Source organism: Lepidothrix coronata, unplaced genomic scaffold (genome assembly GCF_001604755.1).
Source record: "Lepidothrix coronata isolate B3197 unplaced genomic scaffold, Lepidothrix_coronata-1.0 Scaffold63, whole genome shotgun sequence".
NCBI classification, from domain to species: Eukaryota; Metazoa; Chordata; class Aves; order Passeriformes; family Pipridae; genus Lepidothrix; species Lepidothrix coronata.
The window spans coordinates 2,955,872-2,972,734 of NW_016690243.1; the positions used below are offsets into that span (position 1 = coordinate 2,955,872).

Sequence of the window (16,863 nt, forward strand, 5' to 3'; positions counted from 1 at the left end):
AAGCTTCCCCTATGTCCTGCAGAGCCAATGCCAGCCAGATCCATGATGGACCTGCCCCTGGCCAAGGCTGAGCCCATCAGGGATGACAACGCCTCTGTGATAACATATTTGAGAAGGAAAAAAAAGTTATTGCACAGATGAAATTGCAGCCAAAGAAGAGCAGAGTGAGAGAATATGTGAACAACTTTGGAGACATCAAGGTCAATGGAGAAGAAGGGGGAGGAGGTGCTCCAGGTATGGGAGCTGAGGCTCCCCTGAAGCCCTTGGTGAAGACCATGGTAAGGCAGCTGTGCCCCTGCAGCCCATGGAGGGTCACAGGGATACAGAAATCCACCTGCAGCCTGTGAAGGAGACCCACGCTGGAGCAGGTGGATGCCCGAAAGAGGCTGTGAGCCCATGAGGGGCCCATGATGGAGCAGGGTCCTGGCAGGGACCTGCAGACCCATGGAGAGAGAAGCCCCCACTAGAGCGGGTTTCTTGTAGAACTTGAGGCCCTGTGGGGGATGCACGATGGAGCAGCTGTGCCTGAAGGACTGCACCTCATGGAAAAGGGACCGATGTTGCATCAGTTTGTGGAGACCTATTGCCCGTGGGGAGGACTCTCGTTGCGGAAGTTTGTGAAGGACTGTCTCCCATGGGAGGGACCCCACTCTGGAGGAGCGGAAGGACTCCTCTCCCTGAGCAGTGGCAAAAACAAGCTATGATGAACTGACCGTAATCCCCCTTTCCCCATCTCCCTGTGCAACTGTGGGGGAGGAGGTAGAACTTGGGAAGGAGGGAGAGGTGGGGGGAAGGTGTTTTTAAGATTTATTTCTCATTATCCTGCTCTGATTCTGTTCATAATAAATTTAATTAATATCCCCACTTCAAGTCTGTTTTGCCTACGATGGTAATTGGTGAGTGATGTCTCTGGGTCCTTATGTCAGTCCATGAACCCTTTGTTGTATTTTCTCTCCCCTGTCCAGCTGCAGAGGGGAGTGAGAGAGCAGCTGTGGTGGGTGCCTGGAGTCCAAGTAGTGTGTGCTTGTAATCTCAGCTGCTGGGGGTGCTGAGCCCGATGGATTGCTTGAGTACAGGAGTTCTGACCTGCAGGCCATGATGCTGAGTGGGCATTCAAGCTAAGGGCAACATCAGTCTGGTAACCCACAGGACACCAGGTTGGCTAAGGAAGGGTAAACTGACCCAAGTTGGAGATGGAGTAGATCAAAGCACCCATGGCAGTCAGTAGCAGGATCATGCCTGTGAACAACCCTGCAGTGTAGCCTGGGCCACACAGAGACGTGAGCTCCATAGGTTGTGTTGGGTCTGGCTGAGCTGAAGTTCATTTCCCCATAGCAGCCCTTACAGTGCTGTGCTTTGCACTGGTAGCTAGAAAGGTGTTGATAACGCACCAGTGTTTTGGCTACTGCTGAGCAGTGATGGCACAGCATCAGCACTGTTTCTGAACATTCCTCCCCCCCTCATTGAGGGCAAGATCCTGGGAGGAGACACAAGTAAGCCAGCTGACCCAAACTAACCAGCGATATTCCATACCACATGATGTCAGATCAGATATAGAAGCTAAGTAAAGGAGGAGAAAGGGGGGCATTAGTTGTTTGCAATGTTTGTCTTCTGAGGAACTGCTGAAGCCCTACATCTCGGGAAGTGGCCAAACATCACTTGCTAATGGGAAGTAGAGAATAAACTTTATAAGTTTAGTCTTCACTTGTGCATGCGCAAACTTTTGCTTTTGTTTTAGTAAACTGCCTTATCTCAACCTATGAGTCATTTTCGATTTTATTCTCTATCCCTAGTCCAGCTGGGAAGGGGAGTGATAGAACAGCTTGGTGGGCACCTGATGTCTAGCCAAGGTCAACCCACCGCACATGTTAATGGATTTTTAGCATTTGTAGGAGTGAGCATTTTGAGTGGCTTTTGAGTATTCTATTTTGATGCTGAGTGAAAAAAATAGCTGGCTATTGTTTTAGCACTAACAATATAAGACTTGATATTTGGGAACATCACCGCTCTGATGGATGTTTTGTTTCTGAAGCATGTTTCATCTCCAGCAAAGGAAGCCCATTTCTGTAGCTCTTGTCCCAGCCTGAGCTCATGACCTTCCTTCACTGGCTTTGGCGAGGCTGGAGGGGAAACTGTGTGTGCACTTAACGTTTTGGAGTGAACGACACGCTTTACTGGTCTCCACTCCCTAACTATTTCCTCACATTTGGTATTGTATGGAGTGCTGGGACTATAGCATCCGTTAAGCGAATATGAAATAAGATTTTTCCTATCATGACGTGTGAGTGATATAGATGGCAACAAAAATATTGGCACATATTGGCACTTTCAGCTTGCAAAGTTCTGAGGTCTGACATGTGTTAGTGTAAGCATTTGGAATAAAACACTTTGTGTCCTTTGGGGTTCTTATGGTCTAGCTAATAGTGTTCTCCAGTATAAGCTTTCCATTCATGTATGGTAGGGCTGTAAGTGTTTAGGTTTTTTCCCAAGTCCTGAATTTTAAATTTTCTGCTCATAAAGGTGGCTTAACCTCTGTTTCTTTCCACAGCTTATTACATTTTAGTAAGCTTGTTTGTTCTAACATGTAACTTTCCCTAGTAATATACTATTTTTGTTAACAATAGGAATAATAATTTATATTTTAATTTTGTGAATAATTGAAACTTATAATCTTTTTCAGTAATAGCTGGTTTTCGAGGGACAGTCCCACATGGCCTATCACTGGAGATTGGAGACACCGTTCAAATATTAGAGAAATGCGACGGTGAGTTCACAGGCTGGAATTCTAGGGATAATTAAGTTTGATATGGTGGTTTGAACCCCATTACTATTAATTTATTTTCTTAAATTAACACATTTTAAAAGTCAATAATGCAACACATTTAGGGCTCTTAATTTTTTTTCACAATTCCAGTTAGCTCTAATTACTATAATAATTAATTTGCAGTTCATTCATTTTTATTTAATCTCTCTGTTTAATAAACTTATATAGAGGGTAAGAGTTATAACAGCAAGGAGTTCTCATTGTGATTCTTCTGCTTTCTTGGTATTTCTGAGAGAAGCCTGGCTGTCATTAAGACACTATCAAATTAATTCAAAGTCACAAGTTTAAATCTTAAAGCAGTGGAAACATTCTCTTTTGCATCCGTTCTGAGGTAGAGAATGCAAATATAATTTTAGCAAATGTCTGTTTCTAGTGTAAGAGAAATAAAGTTGCATTTTTTTTCATGCCTCCTTAACACATAAGGCTTGTCTGTCATTTTGATTTTTTTTATCATTTGGGATTATATAGGGTATCTTTTGTTTCATACCAGGATTATTTATGGTTAATCTTGTAAGAAATGTTCTTTTAGAAGGCATAGGATCTATTGTTTTGAATATGGTGCATTATAAATTTTGTATAGTAATGTGGTTGACAAATTTAGAACATGAAGTCCAAAAATGATTTCTAAATGTTTACAGCTAGTAAGAAACCATTTTGGTTTTGACTGGTATGGTGTCCAGTGCAGAATATACCTGGGTTACGTTGTTAGAAACATTTAGGCATACAGAGTTAAAGAGTAATTCCTGAAATGGTGTGAATGAAGTCATCCGAATATGAGCTGGTTTAAATGAAATACCTTTCACTGTATGGAGAGTCTTTGAGATGAGTGCGGTCTGACAGCACTGTGGAATTGTCATATCTATTCAAAAGGGAAAGATGAAATCTGTTTTACGTATGGAATTGATTTGCGTACTCTAAAAAACAAAATGTTCTTTCTTCTCAGGATGGTACCGAGGATTTGCCTTAAAAAACCCGAACGTTAAGGTAAAGGTCAATTGCGGCTTTGCATTCTTTGGCAAAAATGTATATTTACTTTTTAAGAGTTTATAGTCTGCATGTAAGTATATGATATTTACTCTTAAGAGAAAACTAGGACTTAGTGTTAAGTGTATTACTGATATTGCTTTAATTAGATTTGGATGTGGATTACCCTTCTGAAATGCTTCTGTGTATTAGAATGATACCCTTTACAAATCCAGGGTTTTGATGAATTTTCTTTCATTTCTGAATTTTAGATTTTCAACTCAAAGGAAGTTAAGTTGAAGTGAAAAGACTACTGAAAATAGAAATTGTAAATACTGTTGGAGAAGTTGGTTAAATTGTGCCTGTTTTTCTTAATTCTATGAATTAATTTAGAGCAGCCAGTGGAGACAGCTAGTTTGTAGGAGCCATGTGTAGAGTATCAATTGAATAAAAGATATGTGTTGTCATGTAAAATGTATGGTTCATTTTATTTTCTTTTGATGTGTAGTTTTTGATTTCCATAGTAGCATAGCTGATAGTACTCTAAACCAGATTTCACTGATTTATTTTTCTGCATTCAGACATGGAAAGTTATGAAATTTGTATTTCAGTGTCCGTTTGTGTTGAATGTGTTTTAAGCTTTATCTGTCTTATTTGTCTTTGTCTTTTCTTAATCTGTCCTGTTGTCTTACCTCTGGGACTGTAAAGATTTTGTTTTTCATGGGAAAGAAAGATCTTATATCATCTATTGATCCCTTAACTTGCACTGTAAGCTTTGTTCTTCTTTTTCTCTCTTCATTTCCAAGACTCTTGAGCAAAATAAGGCACATATACTTTAATTTCAGAAGTATCTCGGGGCTCATGTCAAGCCATTGGCCTTTTGTGCTAAGGCCTGCAGTCTGTGCTCACATAAATTTCCTTGCTTTTATATGGAAGGTCGATGTGAAAAATAAATTTAGCCAGAGAGCCTAATCTGATGTTTACTACTTTGACCTCATTGATATATATTACAATTTGATTAATAAAGCATGAGCAGTTGTGGTTTGTTATTGCATCTTCTGTGTCTTTCGTTGCAATTCTTACCACATGCTTGCTGTCAGTCTTGCTTTGTGGTCTGTCAAATGTGTGATAGAAGTTATGAATAGGTTCTCTGAACATGACTTGATGTGTGAAGAGATGAGATGTATATTTTCTGCTTTCTTAATGTGAATGCAAACAGTTTTCTGAGTTGGATTTTTGAAGGGAGTCTCTCCGAAAGTAAAATAATAAGAGCACCTTGTAACTCCTTGTTATTGGTACTTCTCTGTCAAGATTCCTGCCTTGTTATTCTGCCAGCTTTGACACTCAAAAAAATTATCTGTGGCAGCTGGGCTGCAGTAAGTGTGCATATGCAGCCATCCTGTTTTCTGGCATATTGTTACACCTGCAAGGCTGTATGTCTTACTGTCCTTGGGAGATGCTCTCCTGAACTGCTTTGCATTACAGAGGAGTAAGAGCATTTACAAGGGTAGTTGCCTCTACATATTAGATGTGTTTTTGTCGAAGATCTAATGCCTATGTTAAAAGAAAATGGGACTCCATCATCACAAAGGAAAGCTGAATGCAGCTGTGCTTATTATGAAGAGAACATATATGTATTTTCCCTCACTGCATGAGCTGTATTGTATTATGTTCCCAGCCAGAAGCTTGAAGCTGACTTGCTTTATTTTGCTTATTTCGATTTATGAAGGTTAGTGTGCTGTAAGAGCAGTATGACCATTTCAGCAACGCTGCCTGTTCAAGAGAACAGTGGACAGCCCTTAAACAACTAGAAAGGACTGCTCCTGCCTGGACACTGGGGCTCTTTGACAGGCGTCTACTACAACTTTCCTGTGCGCTGCAGGGCACAGTAGCCACAAAAGAAAACTTTATTTTGACTTCCTATATTACCTTATCTTTATTTTTATTTGACTTCATTAACTTTATTTGTTTTGCTTTATTTTGAAAATCCCTGTCAGAAACCCCCTTTTTTAAGGCATGGTTGGTAAGATGTTATCCCCAGCAGCTGTCTGTTTCTTGTCAAGATGGGAATAATGAATAAAACCATTTATTCATGGGATAATGAATACCCTTCACTAAGGGAGCTCTCAAACAGTCTTCTACATATTCTACATGTGTTTATCTTCTAATATTCTGAAGTGTTGAAGGACTCTCTGCTGGGTTAAGAGCTGTCTGGGTGGCTGGACCCAGAGAGTGGTGGTGAACGGTGCTGCATCCAGGTGGCAGCTGGTCACTAGTGGTGTCCCCCAGGGATCAGTGTTGGACCCAGTCGTGTTTAATATCTTTATTGATGATCTGGATGAGGGGATTGAGTGTACCATTAGCAAATTTGCAGATGACACCAAGCCAAGGGGGACTGTCGATCAGCTGGAAGGCAGGAGAGCTCTGCAGAGGGACCTGGACAAGCTGGAGAGATGGGCTGTTTCCAACGGGATGAGGTTCAACAAGGCCAAGTGCTGGGTCCTGCACTTTGACCACAACATTCCCCTGCAGCGCTACAGGCTGGGGACAAAGTGGCTGGAGAGCAACCAGGCGGAAAGGGACCTGGGAGTTTGGATTGACAGGAAGCTGAATGTGAGCAAGCAGTGTGCCCAGGTGGCCAAGAAGGCCAATGGCATCCTGGCCTGGATCAGGAACAGTGTGGCCAGTAGGACCAGGGAAGTGATTATCTTCAGTAGGACAGGGAAGTGACCCTGTACTCAGCACTGGTGAGGCCACACCTGGAGTACTGTGTCCAGTTCTGGGCCCCTCAGTTCAGGAAGGATATTGAGGTGCTGGAGCAGGTCCAGAGAAGAGCAACAAGGCTGGTGAAGGGACTCAAGCACAAGTCTTATGAGGAGAGGCTAAGAGAGATTGTTTAGCCTGGAGAAGAGGAGGCTCAGGGGAGACCTCATCACTCTCTACAACTCCCTGAAAGGAGGTTGTAGCCAGGTGGGGATTGGTCTCTTCTCCCAAGCAACCAGCAGTAGGACAAGAGGACACGATCTTGAGCTCTGCCAGGGGAGGATTAGGTTGGAAATTAGGAAGAAATTTTTTAGAGAGAGAGTAATTAGGCATTGAAATGGGCTGCCCAGGGAAGTGGTGGATTCACCGTCCCTGGAGGCTTTTAAGATGAGACTGGATGTGGCACTTAGTGCCATGGTCTAGTAACCATGGGAGTGTTGGATCAAGGGTTGGACTTGATGATCTCGGAGGTCCTTTCCAACCCAGCTGATTCTATGATTTAAACTCTACTGAATATGGCATTTTAGTTTCTGTTAGAGCTATACTGAGTATTTATTGCATCCTTTCCTTATGTGTGTTTTTTGTTACTTATTTGGAGGACTTTTTAATTCAGCATGCATTTGCATATTGAATGGTACTAAATGGTATACAAAACTCATGTAATGGGACTTCTTTTACTAAACGGTTTTATTTTTCAGGGCATATTTCCATCTAACTACATTCATTTGAAGAATGCCTGTGTTAAGAACAAAGGGTAGGTGACATGTTCTGATTTCACATATTTAAATGTGATCAGTTACTTGTATCAAAGATCTTTTGATTACAAAGAAATGATATCTTCAGCTTACTGCCAGAGGACATGAAATGGTTGTCCTTAGATAACCTGATACTCCTTCATGGTCAGAAAATTGGAGTGATGTATTCTGAAAAGGCAAAAATAATGTATCAGTTTAATGGCAAAAGATTTCACTAAAACTGTAAATGAATAGAGATGTTTTTTCCTATACTTCTTTTCTTCGGATGATAAAAAGCCAATATTTATTTTTGACAAAAACTGATGTCATTTTTAGAAAAGTTGATAAAAAACAGAATAATTGGTTAAGATGAGTTTTAAAATTTTGTTTTGGAAATCAAATGCTCTGACTGAAAGAATTTTTTTTTTAAATTTAATACTTACTTTGATGGTATCAATTTTAAAAAACTTTTGTCAGTGATCTTAGCTCAACAGTTTTTTCCAAAGTTTTACTTAATTTGTGAGTGTTCACATTGTACCCTTTATTTGGACTTATTAATAGAGAACTGGTACAAAACAGTTTAAAACCTGTTTACGTAAAGGTATTTCTCATAATAAATGGATGCCTGAATATTAATTGTATGTGACCTTTATTTTGGGAGCATGAGTGAATGAGTAGAAGGTCTTTTTTTGTAATGGGCAGAAATAATCATGAAGATTGTAATAATATTTTAAAAAGTCTCATTTCTACAGGTGAAAATGTCCCTACATTACTATTAAACTCACTGTTGTTTGCTATGGAGTTCAGGCCACGTGTGGTTTGTCATGCCTTAGGATGCTTTCTCCTTACAAAGTGGTTGTAGCTAAAACTGAAGGTTCAGTAAAATAAAATTGTAAACCATCACAATAAAATAAAGCTTAAAGGAGAAATAATTTTTGTTAGTGGACACCATGACAGTACTTGCAGGGAGTTCAGTCTTTGTTGCCTCTATTTTCTTTGTTAGTTTATATTTCCCATTCAGGCCATACACCCTACCACACATGGCCAGGGGCTGTCACACTGTTAATTTCCTAAGAGAGACAAGATATCATGAAAAAAGCAATCCAGGCATGAAAAGGTAGTGGCAAGATCCCTTTGGAAACAATGGGAATTATTATGCTGTGGAAGTTGTTTTTGACATGATTATCTCATAGCAAAAAACCTCAACCTCTCTAGGACCAAGTCTTGCATGGGGATTAAACTATTTTCATCCCAAGTTTTTTCATGGGGATGAAATTAATATACAAATTGAAAGTGTCATGGTCTGAAGGAGCACCCATGTACGTTGATAGACATCATTGTTAGCAGGACAAAGTCTACATATTAGTAACTTCAATGGCATTAATAATGCTTGTGTAATATCGTGTGTTTTTCTGCATGTTACAGACAATTTGAAATGGTTATTCCAACAGAAGATTCTGTTATTACAGAAATGACATCAACTTTAAGAGACTGGGGAACAATGTGGAAACAACTCTATGTGGCAAGTACCCTGAATAATATCGCTTTGATTTAATACCATCTCAAAAGACATGCTGTTGTTTAAATGCTCTAGCTTAGTTGAAGTATATATTTCAGAAAAAAAGTCAGTTTGTTTTTTAACCTGAAAATTTTATTTTGAGCTTCATACTGTTCTTAAACATTAGCATGTCTCCTGTATTCACATGCATAATTTACTTCAGTAGAGCTTATTGTTAGATACCAAGACCAAAGATGCACCTGAATTACTATTTATTCAGTTTTTCTTAACTGTAGAAATGAAATGTCTGTATGCTAGTGTCTGATGGAAAATTGTGAAAATGTACTGTGTGTCTAGTTATCTGTAATGTTTCTACAAAGTTCTTTCTGTCTGTTTCTTCTAATTCAAGGGCTCTTTGTAGGACCTTTTTTCTTTGGTTTTCTGTTACTTATAATGTTCATATTTCCCTCCTGTTCTTACTGCATGTGGCAGTTGTTTCTTTTTTTGGCAGCATTTTTCTTCACTGCTGTTATTGCACGTTCAAAATACCCTGGCTTGCTTTCTTTCCAGAGAGAAAGCCAAGACAAACAATAAATTAATGCCCATTTTAGTGAGCTTATGAAGTGAATGAACGTGAAATAAAGAGTAGATTTATCAAATGGCAATTTGTCAGAGCCCTTGGAATATAAAAGTTATTGATGGAGAGTAATGGTCCTTCTGAGTGAATTTGAGCTTTTCATAGCAATAATGCAGGAGAAGGAGCTGAGCTTTGTTTTTAATGCCTTTTATTCTTAGGAACAAGGAAAAGGGAAATGGGCTTAGAGTTTATTGCAAGAATTAACAGAACAAATCTGAATAGGAGTGTTTTTTCAACTTTGTGTGATGCATCACATAAATGGAGGTTGTAATAATTTCCTCAAGCTGAAGGTTCTCAGAAAAACTATATCAAGTAAAATTAGAATTGGTGAAGGAAGAGTTACAGATTCTTCCCAAACAGAAGTTCTTTTATGGGAAATTGTTTATGCCCTTTGCTGGTATATAATTAGAGTGGGAGGATGTGGTTTTAAAGCAATTATATTCACGTAATTTCTTGTACTTGACAGTTAGATGAAGAAGGACTGTCTGGACAAGATTCTATCTGCATGATACTATTTATTTAGCGTTAGATGGTAGTGTGTACAGTTATATCAGTGCAAGAAAAAGTTAAAAGAACTTTAACAGTCTATGGTTCAGAGTTGAATGCTCAGAGCTATTGCCTTTTCTACCCTTTAGGTGCATGAGTTCAAATAGTCTTGAATTACAGATCATATATTCAATTTGGATGACACAGCAGCGCAGAATGAACGTACTCTGGGAATAAACAACTGAAACAACTTTTTTGTTGAATTTTTGTCATGTCTGTCGTGTACATTAGACTCTGTTAACATGAGGCATAAGGAGTTGGAGTGAAATACTGGACTGAGTGTGGTGCAGAGACAGGGTGCACAGTAAGCTCTGAAATGATTTTATGTGCACACACACACAAACGTGCTGGTAAAATGGTCACAGTACTGTAGGGGAAAAAAGACTAAGTAGGGGGAAGAAAGGGTTTTCTTCATTTCCTTACCATATCTGTATTTATTAGGATTGTCACCTTAGACAGGTGATGTAGAGGCAATTACATTTTTGTCTCACAGAGGAATGAGGGGGATCTCTTTCACCGGCTGTGGCATATAATGAATGAAATCCTAGACCTGCGAAGACAGGTCCTTGTTGGCCACCTCACCCATGATCGAATGAAGGATGTCAAGCGACACATCACTGCTCGACTGGATTGGGGCAATGAGTGAGTAAATATAACAATAAATTAAAATAATGTAATAAGATTTTAAGGCCATCGCTTGAGGCTGATTTATAGAATGCTGAAATAAGGAACAATTCTAACACGTGTTACCTTTCTTTTAATAGACTTCGATTATTTTTCTGTCCACTATGTTTTAACAGTGAAAAATAATTAATTGTTTTATTTTGCTTTTTTTTATATCAGTGTAGTTTACATAGCAGTGATACTGTCTATAAGAGAATTGCATTGGAATATTTGCAGCAGCCTTTTAAATCATTTTAAAACACACTTGGCTGTTGGCCTGTATGATGCATTTAGCAAAGTGCTGTGCCTTAACTGAAACTATATTGGCTGACATGGCTTCTTTTTTAACTTGTATCACACAGTTTCATTCCTGCTTGGGTATCTCTGACATATGTCATGCTACTATGCTCTACATCTTTCTTTTATTTGAATAACTAATACAAGCTAACAGAAATGGTATTATCTTACTCCTTTCTCCTTTTTTTTTTCTTTTAAGCAACACCTTTTGGCATTTAGGTGCTGTTTCCAAAGACTTTTCTTTAGCCTGTATTTATACAGTTAAACCATGGAGAAATGTAATAATATTCAATAGTAGAATATTGTTAGATTAGTAGAGTTTCAGGGGATGCTATGCCTATCTGACACCTAATACTTAACATAGTGAAAAGGTTGTGACTAAATGTGAATGATTACCTGTCTGCTTAGAATTTTGTGCTAGCTGACTGGAATTGTGAAGGTTTTTGAAGTGGTCAGTTCCTGCTCTCTAAAACATATTTTTGAAAAACTTTCTAATATTTCAAATTTTTCTAAATTCAGTATGACTGCCTCTTATGTGTTCTTAATATTTATTGCTTGCTGCTGTGCTGAAAATAAATTTTATTCCTGTTGATTCAAGCTCATTTCCTTATTTCATTCAGAGGATAGAGGCAAGCATCTTTGGTACCATCCAGTCCAAATTAAGAATAAGCTGATGGTTTGGCATTTGATGGATTTTCTTTTTATTTTCTTTTCCTTAGTTGTCATTCAAATTGATAGTACTAGTGCACTCATATCATACAGTGTTCACTATAGTACAAAGGAAATATCCATTGTACATTGTCCACAATGTAAAACAGATTTAAAATTGTAGAAAAGCATATTCTATTAATGTTTCAAAGTGGAGAAAGGGGAGGAGTGAATGGTAAATACAACCAAAATAATGAAACCAAAACCAAAGTCAACTGTAGAGTACCAATTAACATGAACATTGTTTATTGGAATAAAAAATAATCAGAAGCAGAGTTAATTTATTTCTCTTGAATGTAGAAATTACTTACTGCTATTCCATTTCTCATACAGGCAGCTGGGACTTGACTTAGTTCCAAGAAAAGAATATGCTATGGTGGATCCTGAAGAGATCAGCATTACTGAGCTCTACAGGCTGGTATGTGAATGTAATACTCAGTACTTTTGCTATTAAATTACATACTCTTGGTTTGATGGCAGCTCTCTACTTAACCAGAAGTACCTTTTCTGATCCAATAAACTCGTGCTTCGTAACATAATGAGTTTTACTGTGAGGAAAGAAATATTTTTTGAATGCCTATGTCATCTCTACATCTGTATGAGATGCTTTGATTCAGTATCAAATTTGTGTGGGCACATGTGCTTATTTTACATGTTATTTGTTAAAAGTTTTGTTTCCTGATATATCATTAAAATTGAGACTCTTAACGTGAATTTAATCATCAATAAAAGCTTATGAGATTCTTTTTCATTAGAGCTTTACCTGGCCCATGAGTCCGTTTAGACAGGATTTGTGGAAATATAATAATATTCTCGTGGTATGAGTATTGTCACAATTAATCACACAGGGCTCTTGGTCTTTTCTAATATATTAATGTAAATAGCAGTTAAATTACATAGGAAAGCTCTCTTTTGGGTATGAAAGCCCATCTTGATTTACTAAAACCAGCACTGATATTTCTTATTCTGATTGAATCTCCAGTGAGATCTAAGAAAACTTGCCAATTCATTTATGTAGGCTTTGGCTCATATTTAAGTACTGCAGCTGTTACAGATACACATTTCAGAGCCTTATGTGCTTAAGACTTAAGCTTTCATTTAAACTAAATTGTATTTATGATAACTTTTGTATTTAAGTAGAAAAAAACCCATGAAGTATCATTGTCACATATTTTTTTTGTGGAGCTGAAATGATAATATTTTTTTTAAAACTTTTAACTACTTGTGTTGATAAGTTGTAATGTCAAGCCTAATAATAAAATCTTCCTGCTAGAATCGGTATACCTTTGAGTAGTTTCAAAGTCATATGCAATATTATGGAATCCTGTTGAAGCACTAGATGAAATACAGTGCGGAACCATTAAACATAAGAAGAAACCTACAGAGGAAAAATAACCTGGAACACTAATAATGGAACTCAGGAGTGTACTTTGAAAAATAAAAAAGGGGAAAAAAGATAACCTTGGTATTAATGCTAAGTAGCTTAGAAACAATGCGATTTAAAATTATTTTTGGTATGATGTAAGAGAGAAATAGTACAACTTAATATTTTCCTGCTCTTAATGGGTGATTAAAATGCTGAAGGTATGAACTATGAAGTCAAATCAAAATAATTTATTAGCTTCTATTTAGCAGTTTGCCAAAGGTTGTAAAATATGGATGTGATTACTTTTTTCCGTTTTAAAATACTGGTATCTAGTCTTCTACAAAAGCATTTTTTATGTGTTTGAAAACTAGAGTATCAGATCATTAACTGTTTAAACCAGCTATGAAATACTATATTGTTACAGCACAAAGCTTTAAAGTGTCTGAGAATTTTCAGAGGAGAAAAAAGGTAAACTTCTAGAGGTTACTGTTTTTCTCCTAGAGATAACTATGATGCGGTGCAACACTGAGAAAGTAACTTCCTTGTGTTCTTCTTCTCAGATAAAAAAAAAAAAAAAGAAAAACCCTATTACAAATAAATACTGAATAAAAAATAATAATTTGGATTAAGAAAGTAGCTCTATATTACATTTCTTACCTCTTTTTGTTTTGAGATTTTAATTCAAACTGGTCTCTGTGTTTGTGGTATTTTTAGATGGAACATCGTCATCGGAAAAAAGACACACCAGTACCTGCTAGCAGCCATCATCTTTTTGTTCAGATGAAGAGTTTAATGTGCTCCAATCTGGGAGAGGAACTGGAAGTAATCTTCTCGCTCTTTGACAGTAAAGAAAATCGACCTATCAGGTACCATGTGGTTTTTACTCAAATACTGATTTTCCGTAAGTTTTACAATATATACTGTATGTTTTGACCCAGGTACCAAATTGCACATTAAGAAATAATAAGAAGATATTCTTGATTTAAGAGAATTTTTTGCTTCTTTCTGAAATTCAGTTGTTATGTGTAATAATTTTAGGTTTAAAGAAATGTATATTTTGCTGTCTTGTTTATCTATTTCAGTTTTCAGTTGGTTTTGTTTATGTAGGAATATATATACATGTATGCATACAGAATGAATGTTAGTGCTGGGACCTAAAGGTCATTTTTCGGTATCTATTTTCCTCTCTTCTAGTCAGTGCACATTCAGAACTTTGAACTGTTACTTGCTCTGTCATATTTGTGAGATGAAGTCTCACCCAATATCACATCCACTTCGGGTTTGTTTGGCCAATTTTTTCAGCTGGGAGCTGAACCATTCTTTTTCTGTTAGTCCTAGAGCTTAAATTCTGTGAGAGTCTTGATAACCTTTGATTTTTTAAATATTTAGTATTTATTTCTACTTTCAACAGAATATTGGCCAAGAGAGAAAACAGAAAACATGGGAGTGATCAGTAGTGAAACTGCTATGCACTTAATAAATAAGAGCACAGGAGGAGAGCACAGTTAATGCAAGAACCTAATAAGTTCTGTTTGAGGAATATGCCAGGAAGTCTGAACCATTAAGTGGTTGTGCAGGGGTGATGGGTGTGGTAGGTTGACCCTGATCTCCAGCCAACCACAGCTGTTACGTCACTCCCCTCCTCAGCTGGACAGGGGAGAGAAAATAGAACAAAAGGCTCATGGGTGAAAATAAGGACAGAAAGAGATCACTCACTAATTACTGTTACAGGCAAAACAGACTTTACTAGGGGAAAATTAATATTACCAATCATATCAGTGTGGGATAATGAGAAATAAACCCCAAACTTAAAAGATCTTTTTCCCCACCCCCCCCTTCTTTCTGTGCTCAACTTCATTCCTGATTATCTCTCCATCACCCACCCCCACAGCAGTGCAGGGGAACAGGGAATGGGGGCTGCAGTCAGTTCATCACATGTTGTCTCTGCCGCTCCTTCCTGCTCAGGGGGAGGACTCCTCACATTCCTCCCCTGCTCCAGGGTGGGATCCCTCCCACAGAAGACAGTTCTCTATGAAATTCTCCCATGTGAGTCCTTCCCACAGGTTGTTGTCTTACATATGGCAATAGGAATCTGGGGACCCATGTGGAAGTTGGGCTGAATTTGACAAAATTCTGTCTGTGCTTTGCAGCGCAGGCAAGATAACTAACCAGTGCTTTGAAGGAAGGGTATACTGAGTACATTAATTTTTACTGTTAGTGAGATCATATATACACAGCTATTGTTACAGTGTTAGCTGCTAAATACTGATATTTCATTCTGGCCTGTAATTTAGACAGTCGTCACCAAAATGCAGTTTACTGTCGTTTCTGAAGATTAAATGTGCATCAAGACACATCATTTGTGTTCACTCCAGTGAATGCCACAGCAGGTGATAGATTTAGGAGAGAGCTGCAGACTTTGACAGAAAACAATTTGGGGTGATATGGATTGCTGAGAACAAGGTTAAGGCAGTAGTGGTGGTATGAAAGCAAATGGATTGGATTTCATGTTACATGAAAGCACAAATTCTAGAGCTGTTTCTCACATGCTTACTGTGATCTGACCTTTAGTTATTGATTCCTGACTCCAGTGCCTGTTTGCAGCTGCTTACTGTGTGAACTTCCTCATCCCATTACTGGCAAACCTTGAAGAAGCGTGTTGTTACAAATCCGAACTGCCTTCTAGGGCATGGGTGGAATGACAGGATAAGCTTTGTGATGGTAGTTTGCACATGTGCAAATCAAACAAAGATAGAACCCCACAACAAAAAACCCTTCCAAGAAACAAACAAACCTCTCAACACGTTGAAAAAGCTGAACCCAAGAGTAACAAATTAATTTGTTACAGTAACAAATTAAGTGCAAGGTATACCTGTATCACAGAATGAACTGTGGAATTCAGAGGTGTCCAGGCTGGTCTGGTCTAGACCTGGAATTGACTTAACAAGTTTATCATGGTGTTAAACCAAAGCTAGTTGGTCTTGGTGCACAACAGTATGGTACAATGTATAATTTTTGTTAGTACATATGGATACAATCGAAATAGCAGCTTTAAAAGATTGTTGGAGGACTAGAAGCAACATTACCTGATTTTTTTTAAATGATTGGATATCTTTTTCTACAGCCTTTTGTTTTGTTGCGTTTTGGTTTTGTGTTTTGGGGTTTTTTTTGTTTGTTTGGTTGGTTGGTTGGGTTTTTTTGTTTTATCAGTTTCATGCATTCCACTGTTTGAACAGAAATATTTGTTCAAGTATCACAGTTTAACTGAGTTGCAATTGTAGATGCTGAGTTGGGGCAAGTATCTGCAAAAAGAGGTAGTAGTTGCATCTCCAGACTAGTGCTAGAAAAAGCATTCTCTGGGTAGGATCCTCTGATCCAAAACAATTCAGAAGGAAACATAGTATGTTTGAGCTCACAGTTCACCTGGCTTCTTCAGGGTACTGGCCTGCAAGAAGCACAGTGTATAAAGGATATTTTGTGGCATTTTTCTTAGTGACATTTTTTTTTCAATGTATTTGCATAAATCTATCTGTATATTGTTACAGAGTTTATACAGAATATGTTCATTAAATTTTGAGTATTTATACATTAGTGATGAGAGGATGTAATTTTTACTAGCATGCAGAAAATAATTTCATTCTCAGACAGCAACTTGGCAGATTTGCAGTTTCTGATTTTTCTGATCAGCTATAGTGTCAAATACTTTGAAAGGGTTTGATGTTGCTCTTCCTTTGTTTTGAAAATATCTGTTATTATTAATGTGGATAGCATGTTACCTTGTGGAAAAGTCTGTGCTTTGGAAAAACAAGGAGAAAAGAAGGTATTTCATAACATAGGGAATATATGGTCTAATAGCTGAAATTT

The 16,863-nt window shown here is 37.9% G+C and overlaps 1 protein-coding gene across 5 annotated transcripts in view; it reads left to right on the forward strand.

Moving 5' to 3' along the window:
* The window catches only part of DOCK4 (dedicator of cytokinesis 4), a 240,175-nt gene that overhangs the window by 89,565 nt on the left and 133,747 nt on the right, over window positions 1-16,863 (forward strand). For 4 of the 5 annotated variants that reach the window (XM_017817903.1, XM_017817905.1, XM_017817904.1 and 1 more), the window contains exons 2-8: window positions 2,681-2,764; window positions 3,768-3,808; window positions 7,249-7,304; window positions 8,710-8,806; window positions 10,459-10,607; window positions 11,967-12,051; window positions 13,714-13,865. In XM_017817903.1, coding sequence (XP_017673392.1) covers window positions 2,681-2,764; window positions 3,768-3,808; window positions 7,249-7,304; window positions 8,710-8,806; window positions 10,459-10,607; window positions 11,967-12,051; window positions 13,714-13,865 — 664 coding nt within the window. Of the gene's footprint in view, window positions 1-2,680; window positions 2,765-3,767; window positions 3,809-7,248; window positions 7,305-8,709; window positions 8,807-10,458; window positions 10,608-11,966; window positions 12,052-13,713; window positions 13,866-16,863 lie in introns of those variants that run through there. The other variant, XM_017817907.1, reaches the window with a different exon arrangement.